General features: G+C 41.9%; 1 protein-coding gene across 1 annotated transcript; it reads right to left on the bottom strand.

Annotated features, from left to right (window-relative positions):
* Positions 1-261: 261 nt before the first annotated feature.
* On the bottom strand, positions 262-5,577 carry LOC143127873 (uncharacterized). Its single transcript, XM_076289586.1, has 15 exons — positions 5,122-5,577; positions 4,053-4,151; positions 3,894-3,971; positions 3,702-3,779; positions 3,523-3,618; positions 3,028-3,343; positions 2,628-2,913; positions 2,488-2,511; positions 1,835-2,044; positions 1,582-1,673; positions 1,376-1,480; positions 1,159-1,273; positions 1,004-1,085; positions 628-792; positions 262-535 (listed from the first exon to the last, which is right to left on the bottom strand). Exons 1-15 carry the CDS (start codon positions 5,307-5,309, stop codon positions 262-264), a joined length of 2,208 nt encoding a protein of 735 aa, XP_076145701.1. The 5' UTR covers positions 5,310-5,577.
* Between the last annotated feature and the right edge of the window lie 6,537 nt (positions 5,578-12,114).

The raw sequence follows: 12,114 nt of genomic DNA, 5'->3' as shown, positions 1-12,114 counted from the left end.
CTTTCCCTGACCCCAGAGGGCAGTACACCGGCTTCAGGGTGACCCGCCTAGCATAATTCTTCACAATACTTGCTGCATAGCAGTTGTTATCATATTGTAAATAGTTTGTTACCATACACATTGTAAAAGTTCTTACCACCTTTCATCCCAACTTTATGTATATGTTGTTTTTCACAGTACATTTGTAAATAAAAAATATTTTGGACAAAGTTTCAGAATCAATTCTTTATTATTTACATGTATATGCCATATGAAAACTGTTCAATTGTCCTCCAATTCTCTGGGACCACGGTCCCCTCGTGAGACATGAATCGCCACTAGTTCTGATGTGGGAGGTGGCTGTTGTGGAGCAAGTACACCCAGACGCCTTGGGTCATCAGGCCTTAGCGTCTGTTTGCGGGGAAGACCAGACCCACTTCCCATTCTCCTGGCAAGAATGGCCCTCTGGATCTCTGGAATGTACGTGTACTGCTTTTTCTCCTTCATCGTGTACACGCTCCAACTCTTTGATTTCTTGTTGTACTTCCGTCTGTAACTAGAGAGCAAGAACAATTTGTGTTTGTCGTTAGTCATTCTACAAGGTAAAAAAAAAAAGAAAAACCATAACCATGTCACAAAAATACCTACATTTTCTGTCCATCTTGGTTGCGTGCAGGGCGGCGTTGATTGTGTTTATTATAATCAATGGCTGCCAGCAATGTCCGAGTCTTGTATACAAACGGAGAGTAGGCCATGCGCTTTGCTGCATACATCAAAATATGATTTTGGAATGACTCCAAATCAGATGTGGTCCTGTGTGGGTGGGAGACATAATTACAACAACACTCGTGGTAATACATGTGTTGTTTTGTTATATATATATAAAAAATGAAATCCACATTACAGATTACACTGAAATAAGGTCAACTATGCTGCATTTGAAACATGACGAACACTTGAGTGAGAAATACTGGAAATTCAAAAATAACTTGGGTGAACACAATCATGTCTTACATATATTTACCTGAAGTTTAGGAATTTCTTTACCAGGATCAGCCATCTTTTGTCAAGGACAACAGCAGTAAGTGCCTTGTGAGCAGCTGAACCTATAGTCATAACACAGTCAGTAAAACATTCACATACAGTGTTGAATTCTGCACCAGTATTGGTTGAAATTACCTTGTATGATCCAAGGCTTGTTCTGGCTGTCTTCATCCAGTGGCTCATGTTCACAGCAACTGGTTGCCCAAGAGTGCTCATTGCAGACATGGTGAAGTACACCAACCCACATCATCTGCATAAAAAAAGTTATACAGTGCATGGAGCAACAAACATGTTCTGCTAGCATGTCAACTAAACTGTCCTAATCAACACATTTGTTCCCCCTCAACCATACCTTGAGTTGCTCCTCTGTGTCCGCATGCTTGCTGCAGTACCAAAAGTGGTTGACTATGTCCTTGATCCATGGCTGAATACCAGTCTGATTTTTCACGGTCCCAGCCTGATCAAGGTACACAAGGTACACAATAGCTAGCTTCTTTTCACAACACCAGGACAACATATAGAAACTGGTCACATGTCTGTAAATGTACTGATGCATACCCGTCGAAGCCTCTTGCTCAGGCTCTTAGCTGCATGCCAGATATCCAATGAGTGCTGAATACCCCACGCTTTATATTTGCCACGCTCCGGATCTATAACAAAGAGAGGCCATGAAAACAATGTAAACAAAAATGATACGTTTTTTAAAATTCTTTTTACATATATGTTAAAAATGAGGCCCTGTGGGAACAGCGATCAAACATGAACTTGGGACGGTCTTTATGACTTCACCATAACCAAAAGTTCTCCTTACTCAGTAATGCGGTGATTTGTGGGTGGGCATCAGTGACCACTTCCTTTATAGAAAGCTCTGGAAGGAGTGCATCCATTGTGCGAACAAAGCACTCCTTCTCCATGATGACTGAGTTTTTATTTGTTTCGCGTTTATCAACGGAAACAATGTGGACCACATCTCTGGAGTCTTGTTCGATTGTGGTGTATGTGCAGAACTGTGCACAATGACCTGAGGCAAAAGCACAACTGTCAGCATATAACTTGTGTACGTTATTACAGAGGCCGTCTGAATAACAGTCAATGAGGAAAGAGGCTTTGATCTAGCAATCATGCTCAGGAGAAAGCAGCAGACATAATTTACACATCCCAATCTCTAACCACAGGAAAAATCTAATTTGGATTATGCAATTCACAAAGGGAGGTGTGAGAGACAGTGGACATTTTGCCTGGACATAGTTTTGTATTTTTAACCTTGAGAGTTGCACCCTATAACAGGCCAAATGTTATGCTAAAAGAACAATCTAACAGTCTCGGAGCAGCCATGACGCTATTTCAGTCTAAAAGCATCATCAACATAAAACCAAAGATATTAGAAGATAATGATAAAGCAGTACCACAGTACATACATAAAAATCTGATCCTCAATTTTGACAGTATGCATACAGAACTTACCAGGAGAATCCATTCTGCCATCGCCTATTGCAAACAGACATTATAAGCATTAGAATCACAGCTTCCAATCATACAGTCATAGCATATCATACAGAATTGTCAGTGTAAAAGTTAGTCAAAGGTGTAAGACTGTTCCTCACCCAGGAGAACAACATGGTCCTTCTGCCGTAAACGGTCTAGGACTTCTGCTCTAGTTTGATCCCAATACTCCTGCACCGGCTCTATGCAGTAAGCATCCTGGATCCTGTAGAATGTGGATTCGGTAACCATCCCCATCGACATAAATTTGAAGAGTAGGGCTACTTTTCTATAGTTGTTCCCGGACAGAAGAATATTGGCAGACAGCATAAAGTCACCGCCCTGCATGCCAAACTTCAAGGTTGGCTGCGAATTCCATTTCCATACGGAGTGTCCGAAAGGGCATAACTAATGTAAAGAAATGGCAATGTTATGTGAGAAACAATAAAAACATACATACAAAAGTGTCAAACAATAACAGCACCCTACATAATTGACTTTTTGACAATTTTCACACCTTACCCATTCTAGAACTACTCCTGTCCCTCGTGTCTTCATGGCAACTTGAAAAGGTTGTGCACCAGAGCATGCTACGCCTAGCACTCTGTCTGCAAAGGTGCACTGTTGCACTGGTAGTTTCAAGTGCATGGCGAGATCAAGCAGATTGTTGTTGTATGTTATGCTGGCAGTTTTACCGACCAGATCATCCTCAGAGAGTACTCTGTGAAGATGTGCGGTGGACTCTGATTCTGGAGCGGGAGGGTCGGGCATGTCTATGTCTAATACGGCCTCATCCACACTGATTTCAGCCAGGTCATTCGCTTTGTCTCCAACCATTCTGAAGAGTTGAATATGCATATTGATCATCTTTACAAAAAATACTTCACATGAAGGATTACATGAGTTCATATTCTAGACAATGTCGTAGAACAGTTTAGAAAGAAATAGGCTGCGCTTTACGACTTACAAATGTAGCTCAACTTCCATCCAAAATTGATAAATAATATGCAAACATACCGTAAATGAAGAGAAGGGACAAAATCCTCATCTGAACTGTCTCCTTCCTCCAAACCCAAGACACTTGGATCAGCCCCAAAATCATCACACTCAATGCTGTTCAGACAACACATACAGATATTTCAGATAGAAGAAAGAGGTAAATGGAAGTAAATGAAAGACTAATGGACAGCACTTACATGGTCTTCCTAAAATCATTAGCCCCCTCTTCATCTGAAGACTCGTGGTGGTGTTCTTCGATGCTCATAGAGTGCATGCTGCGAGCAGAAAAATAGAGACTCCAAAACATAAGCCAACAGCCACAAAAAAGCAGATCAAGAAACCCTCTCTGAAAACTATACACCATACTATCGTATGGCGGTGAACTTCACCTCATTTCCAAATCACCAACTTCTCCCTCTCTAGACAAAGGCTGCACACCAAGCTCAGGAAGATTTACAGGAACATCCCTGAAACGTAAAATAGTGCATAAGTAACTGGAACTACAAAATTACAGGCAGGATAAATAAAGCCTGTGTAAGAAAACATACTGGTCTCGATCTGAGTCTTCTGTGATACTGGAAACAGGTGGTTTTGGTGGTCTGGACTGGGTCTTGCTTGGTGTGGATGTAACCTGCCAGCGCTTGTAACTAGAAAAAATAAGACAGCATTTTTGCAACATTTCTAACATTACATTGTGAAATTGCATGCGTATAGGTAATTGTGGTGGAATGCTTTGAAATTAGGCTACATTTGTCTGTTGACTACACTGCTGGGGGTGAGTGGATAAAGTGTGTGTGTGTGTGTGTTGTTTGGAGGGCGGGAGGGGGTTGTAGTGTCACTAACAGTAACTTGGTCAGCCCACGTAACTTATTTGCAAACAAGACGGTCGTGGAAAATATTCTGAGACTGGGGTTCATTGTAGGCGGTGTGTACGTACAGTAGCTGACGAGGATTTGTAGCATATTATGGATCAATACAGAATGCGATCGGTGACTCATCGACTTCTACACTATGAAGCACACTGCAAAAAAGCTACACCAGCGCCAAATAAAAGCAACACCTGGATGCAACATGGAAGCTAAATTAGCCACATAGAAGGGAATCATGCTAGATCAAGCAAAAATCTCCGCTAGCCACTTTACCAAAAAACACTGACGCGTGGCCACAAAAAGAGAGGAGGGGAATAAGAACTGTGATCTACCTAAAAAACAATACCCATGTTTGCTAGCAAACACACAGAGACATCATCCATCTAGCTAGAACAAGCCAAATTCTCCGCCCGCTAGCCACTTAGCTCGCTGAGAACTGCGACGATCGTAGAAATTCTTGGAATGTAAGTCTTTCTACCAATAAAACACTATGACGCGTGGCCACACAAAAAAGAATAGAGGTGTAAGAAATACCTAAAAAACAATACCCATGTTTGCTAGCAAACACACTACGATCTCCGCTAGCCACCTAGCTACCACTGTAGCTAACAGACATTCATAGAAATATCAAAGATACTTCATCAACCGTCTCTGGAAATAGGCTACAGTAAACAACACATTTACAGATAATAACGAACGCAATGAAAGTACAACCATACACAAAGTAAAATATCAAAGTGTTACTTACAAGCGTAAAAGCAAGAATGCGAGGTCTGCATCTGTCTTGGAGCCTTCTCTGTCTTTCAGCTCTCGCCATTCTGAAAAAGCTTGACCAAGGTTGATACGTGTGTGAGCCCTCGCTCGGTCTGAAGCTCTTTTCCTCTTCTTTCCATCTTCCGTCAAGGGTTTTCGCTGCTTCTTCGCTGGCTCTGCCATTACACGTTTGTAAAAATCGCTAGCCGGGTTTCGTTAGCCTGCCTCTGAACTGGGGATATTTGCCGTAAACAGATCCTGCTTCTCGCGATGAATGAGACTTTGTGAGCCTGAAGGACTCCGGGTCGGTGTTCCGAACTTGCAAGCGGGATATTCTTCCTACAGGCAGTAGGGGCGGGCGAGAGACTCTTCATTCGCCCTGTAATGAGTCATTTAACCATATACAGACTTACGAAGATGATTAATTAACACGAAAACGTTGCCTGGTGTCCCTTTAAAGTAATCAGGTGCGGGTCCACCTGCATACAATCAGGTGCTCCCTAAACTAGTCCTACACATCCTGTAATTAATCGCTTTTGAACCACACTGCTCAATTCTCTTCAAGACAGTTTACGTTCTTGATGTCTGCTTCGTCCAACAAACTACGACGAAACGGACGTTTTCCTTTCACACCCAATGTTACAATTAATTTGTATTTTCTATTTGAATGGAGTATCTACGTGAAGTCTGTTTTTAACAACTCGGCTAGACAAGTAAGCAAGCAAGCTGGCGTTAGCTGCCATCAATTAGCAACACACTCGTAGCTGCTACGTCTAGAGAGGATGTTACGTTACGTTTAACTCTAGTTAGTTTGATAATATTGGTATTATGTTGAATAAGTTCATAAGCGATAACCGAGGATTCAGTATTACGTTAGCTAGACCACGGGAATGTTTCTAGGTTCGCGGATGTGTGCAGTGGCGGCGGTAGTGCTAAGCCTTCACACTCAAATTGTCAGCCGCCTTTCCTAGCGATAGCTGGCCTGACGAGGGAAATGGCCTTCTATGGCAAACAGTCACTGGCTGAAACTTAGCCTTAGTTTTGAACTACGTTTATATAAGTGGTAGGTTGTGGCGTAAAATGACCTGATTGTAGGCTTAGCCTGATTGTCTCTTTTTTCCCCCTTTTACAGTATATCTGTTAGGTGCCGCTTCACTCTGCTACTGGAGGATCAGGCTGACTGCAACTGCTATGGATGCTATACTGAATGGATGGCAGGAAAGCACAGCACACTTGAATTTCTAGATGAAGAGTGAATAAATGCACTTGCTTAACTGATAAGTTGTCAATGTTTTTTTATGCAAGCTTGTGTAGCCTAAACCAGACATACCTAGGCCTAGCCAAATGTATCCTGGCTGTAGATAAAGCAGGATATGAATTTACCGAATATTTTGCCAGATTAGGCTAGTGATATAATTCCTGCTGTCCAGCGAGGGTTGCCATTAGCTTGCAAGGGAGCTCTCTGACCTATGTAACATATAAATAAGAGAGACAGTATGCTTACAAAAAATATTTGATGATTTAGCCTATAGATGCACTGTGCTTCCCTGTGCCCACTTACTGCCATGATCTTCCTGGCCGCAAGACCTGTGTCGGACAGCTTCTGGATAGCTGTGGCCCGCAGCCAGGCTGTGATTTGTGTATCTGACTGATGTCCCTGCCTCCTGGCACAGCCGAGGAAGCATTTTGCCCAGTTGGTTTACGCAGAGGGGGGTAGATGTATACCAGAATGGGTCGGATGATGAAAAGACCCTCAAAATGCTGACTCATCTGGGGGGATATTGCTGAGGTACTTGATCAGCGAGGCAACAAGGCAGAGAGGATTGCCTGGCTCCCCATCGCCCCTCTTTGGCCCTCTCCAACGGGTCTTCATGGTTTTTCTTGTCTTCGTTGAATGACAGTGTAAAATTCATTTTCATCCTGTTTTAACCTGAACGAGTCGGGCTTCAGGTGCCTATTGCCCTCACTCCCTTTGCGGCCGAAATGCAGCTGAATATCGTATCACACCTTGTTTAAAACTCTTCTGGGGTTTGCTGGATGGAGTGCAGCAGAGCCCCTGAGGATGGTTTGGTCTGCCGATGAAATTGGTGGGTGGTGTCTTGACTTGTTAGCCTGACGAGCCAGACCCACATTAAAATGTAGGGTCTGGGCACTCACCGCTCGCAGTGCTCAGTCCGAGGGGCGGGATAATCGGTTGTCTTTCAAATCCCGTCTGCACGCAATAGGACAGCGCTATGAGTCCCATGCGTTTCCTACCAGCAGAGCTAGTTGGCTAGTTCAAACTTTTGTCAACTTAATAAAAGCTTAACTCGTGTCACACTGTTCGCCAACAGCAACATCCATCTTATTTGTTTTCAAGTAGCATGGAATTCAAGCCAAACCGTTGCAACTCTGCCATCAATCATTATGTTAAGCCCGCCTAACAACTCTAGATTTCTAGGCTTTTGACTTGTCCCTTCCAGCCTTCCTCATTTGCTTGAGGGCACCCTTGTATACATTGTTGGCGGCTGTAAACTCGATGTCTTGCATCATATTACACATTCAGCAAAGGGGGGGCTCATTGATGATACAATTGAGCCCTGCTCGAAGTCCGGCATAGCTACTGATCCCATATAGCTCCCCTTTGGTTGTTCTTATGGTGGCGTAAAATTCCTGCAATAATGCGCCGAGATCAGATTTGGCGATGGTTTTAAAGTTGATGTCTCTCTCTGTGTCCGATAGCCAGATTTTAAAACAGTTAACGGCCCACAATGTTTGCTTCACGGTGTTCATTTCGTGCCGGCTCTTTTCAATGCAGTCCAGTTTGTCTGCGCTGATGGAGACACACCTGGATGAAGATGCGCTCTCCTCCGCTTGATTGTATGTTCCTCCTCGTCATCCGACATTTCATAAATTAACTCAAAAGTTATTTGATTTAAATCGATCTCCATTTTTTCTCTGTCAAGGCTACTCGCTGTGTTAAATTATGAGAATTTTGTTATTTAACGGTTATCACTCGTGTCAAAGCGCTATAGAATCTTCGCATTGTATCGCGGAGTGATTTATTATTAGCTGTGCAAAGTCTGAGTTGAAATGTCCAGGGTTATTTCAACTCATGGAACGTCTCTGCCAATCAGAAACAAATAAATAGTTCCATAGAACCCAATTGTTTGTAATTGTAATTGTAAATTACATGACGTACAGTAAAATAGGCTATATAAAATATTAGATTAGATTAAATGAGATTAGATACAACTTCATTGTCATTGTGCAGAGTACACATACAAAGACAACAAAATGCAGTTTGGTCTAACCAGAAGTACAAAAAACCAAGAAAGGGCAATATGATACAGAAAGTATAAACAGGTATTGCATAGTCAAGACAAGATATATAATGCAGTGTAGTAATATTCAGTTGGTTTACAGGAGGTAGGTTGCAGTAATATAAATTAAATATAAAAATGTACAGTGTATTAGCAGTTATCTGATCAGAATAAATATGACTATGTACTATCAACAATGTATGAACAACACATACAGATATGTGCAGTGTAGTAGCAGTAACATTATAAGAGTAGTAAGAATGATTAGCCTGACGCAGTCATACTCAATTCTAGTCAGAATATGAGTCTGATACTGCTCCATTGGGACGTAATTATGGGGCGTGTTTCAACCGATACAGGGGGGGAATGCCTCTGCACTCAATTAGATAGACCTAACCAATCAGAGCAACAAAATAGCTTACCCTGAGGTGTAGGAAACACACAAACCATCCTTCTTCTCTACAAATGCCTTAACATTGTTTTCTGGTCTTTTGTAAAAGTTAGTGCCGTCAATAACTCCTAGCCTACAACACTCATTAGCGAAATCTAAGAGATACGTAGTAGGCCTAGGGTAGGCTATTAGAAAAAAACTGATAGCCTATATCCCCTCTGTTTTTAAAAATAATTCTGTTGAACACTGATATGCTACAAACATGTTAAACAACTGGGAAAGGCTGTTGCAAATCCCTCGAACAGGTGGTCAATCAGAGATTTCAAATGAACGAGGGAACTTGTCGCAATGCAACAGCGCTGTTTTCCCTTTATGAAAGTGAAACCACGAGTTTTGCCTGCTAGGCTAAGCCATAATTTGGTGTACATTACTTTATAAAGAGCTGTTTTTGGGTAATTACAACTTCATTGTGAACTAATTCACGTTATAGCTAGTTGAGCTAACACTGGAAAATATTTTAAACCTAGCTAGCGTCTATGGCGAAATGTTAACACTACAACATCCATGATTACCGTAGGTTCAAGGACAGCAATATGCTTGGGTGTAAGAATAGCAAGTTATTATTTGACCGTAAGACTTAACCTAGAAAAGGCTGTCGTTTTTGTATGGAGAGGAGTGGAAGTAGGCTATTAGCTAACGTTAACTGTCTTGGCTGAGCTAACCTGCCGGTCATGTCAACGCCTTTGCACAGAGGAAATGCACAGATATATGCACCAGCCGAAGTTCCCAAAGCAAACATAGGCTACGTTTCAGTCCCAACTTTCTCCAAAAATAATTCCGTGGAAATGCATGGATTCCAGTTGCTGCTACTGGAAGAAACTGTAATCCATGCATTTCCACAGAATTATTTTTGGAATCTGATCCCTTATCATACCTGTTCATTCTTACTCGTCGCTCGACTTATCGTGACTAAATTCAAGATGGCTGCAAACGCTAAACTTCGTGAAGATACTGTCTGTATAAATCGTCTTGTAAGTAAACTACCAGTGCTTTTTCAAAGTTCTCAATGTCTCGTTTTAAATGTCAGGGCCCTCGGAAGTCTACCAATGAAGTGTGGAGATACATTGAGCCTCGTAAATGGTGTAAAACAGTAATTTATTTGCATGGCTATGCCGATGCCAAGGCACCACCATTGACCGCCTTGTTGGTAGCATCGGCTAACTAGCGCCAGATTTCGGAGTGCAGGGGACAAGCCGAGATGGGCTATGAGACATACGTTCACACTCGGTATCATGTTTCAAAACACTTTAGGTCAAAATCACACCGGAATTCTCCTTTAATATTCGTCCATTTAGCTGGGTGATTTTTAGTTGTATCTTCGTTGCACCATAGTTGTATCCTGACGATGGGGACTGACAGTTAAGCTACACAACAGTAGGAATGGTTCATTATGACCTGAGTGAAGTGATTAGTACTGCAAATGCAATAGTCTGGAAACACAAATATTTTTTTCCATACTTATCCAGACCTGGAAATTACTAAAATCAAATTCCATACTTTTCCAGGTTTTCCATACTGCGTAGGAACCCTGTAATCTGATCTGACTGAGTGTTGGCTGAGTGTCGGCTGGGCCTCTGGGCCTGTACTGGCCCACACACTACATAACTGGTGTAGCTGAGTCTCGGCTGGGCTTGTACTGGCCCAGAAATAGTCAAACATCAGTAAAGACAATAAACTGAAATTCATTCAAGAACTTGTATTAACAGTTAACAATAATAATAATAATAAAGACTAAGACAGACAATAACATTTTTTTTATTACAAATTGATGATAAATTAACAAATTGTGTAAAAACTTTGAACACACACACACTCATTAAATGACCTACTCACACACACACACACCCACACACAATAACAGACAGACAATAATAATAAAAAAAACTGTTTATAAATTGATAACAAATTGATTATAAATTTTGAACACACACACACACACACACTAATAGACAGACAATAATAATAAAAAAAATATTATAAATTGATTAAAAACTTTGAACACACGCACACAATCAAATATTTTCTCTGGCGAGGAGCCTCCTTTTCTGCCCTCCCTCGTGGTCTGCTGCCAGCTGCAGCCACCTTTTCATCACTGTCTCCACCCTGCTGCCAGCTGCAGCCACCTCTTCATCACTGTCTCCACCGTCGCTTCAGCTGCAGCCACCTCTTCATCACTGTCTCCACTGTTGCCTCAGATGCACCCGCGGACAGTGGGTTTCGGCGTACAGCAGCTTTGGTATAAATGGAAATGGAAAATAGAAATGGAATGGATTTATGTAAATACATACTGCCATTATGTGGTATTAAAGGACAATTACCGTGATTTTTCATATAGTTTTCTCTAGCTTGCCGAGTACTGTCAGTATGAAGAAAAAAAAAACAAAAACAATTGATCTACCTAGCTCAAGTTGATGCACTGAACTGTTTACAGTTAGGGCTGCCAGGCAGTTAGAGTGCTACACTCTGGGGGCATGTGCATGAGGCCCCATGTTCATGCCCCCAGAGTGTAGCACTGTAGCTGCCTGGCAGCTCTACCTGTTAAGAGATCTGTGAAAAATCGCCAATATTATCCTTAAAGCTTATTTCAACATCTGATATCAAAATTCTGTATGAGCCCAAATATACTTACCAATAATCACCTCCTTCAGGTGGAGGCTGCCCAAGGAGGTCTTTCCATTTACTCCCCTCCAGTTTAGCCCCTTGGCCAGCCCATTTGATATCACACGCCCCATTAACCTCCAAGTGCAGTCACGCACATCAGCGCCCCCGATTATGGCCAGGTAGTTGATCTAAAACAGATTTTAAAAGAAAAACAACCATTTACGATTTACGAAGTTTCTGATAAACAAAATGTCATTCTTTTGTCCTGCCACAGTTGTGCATTTTGTGTTTGAATTCATATCGTTCCTGGCTTGCACTGCTCCAGGAGCACGATGTGTACAGTAAAAAACGTGGGGGGGGGGGTAGTGTGGTAAACACTAATTAATTAGCCTATAGCCTATGTCTGTACAGAAATACATTTATAATGTTCTCCATAAAAAAATAAAAAATATATTATATAGGCTATACGGCCTGATGAAAGTGGACAGCTAAGAGAGACATACTGACCAGGCTACCGAAGTTGTGTGGAAGATCTGCTCCAAGAAAATTGTTGTGAAAGACGGATAGACAATCAATCTGAACACTTGCGTGTGCACCGACCAGCGGAATATTACACATTGCCAGCCTTTGCTGG

The sequence above is a fragment of the Alosa pseudoharengus genome, unplaced genomic scaffold, assembly GCF_046254945.1.
Source record: "Alosa pseudoharengus isolate Yale_2024_CS ecotype anadromous, Long Island Sound unplaced genomic scaffold, YU_APseudo_1.1 YU_APseudo_1.1_scf_17, whole genome shotgun sequence".
NCBI classification, from domain to species: domain Eukaryota; kingdom Metazoa; phylum Chordata; class Actinopteri; order Clupeiformes; family Clupeidae; genus Alosa; species Alosa pseudoharengus.
The sequence above is the reverse complement of the archived record's forward strand: the minus strand, read 5'-3'. Positions and strand labels throughout refer to the sequence as shown.

What these genes read in the sequence shown, in the direction of transcription:
- LOC143127873 (XM_076289586.1), bottom strand. Translation starts at nt 5,309, where the DNA reads ATGGCAGAGCCAGCGAAGAAGCAGCGAAAACCCTTGACGGAAGATGGA. An exon ending in GAAGACTCAGATCGAGACCA is followed by an intron (nt 3,972 to 4,052) that starts GTATGTTTTCTT and finishes TTTACGTTTCAG; the next exon opens with GGATGTTCCTGTAAATCTTC. An exon ending in ACAAATCACCGCATTACTGA is followed by an intron (nt 1,674 to 1,834) that starts GTAAGGAGAACT and finishes TCTTTGTTATAG; the next exon opens with ATCCGGAGCGTGGCAAATAT.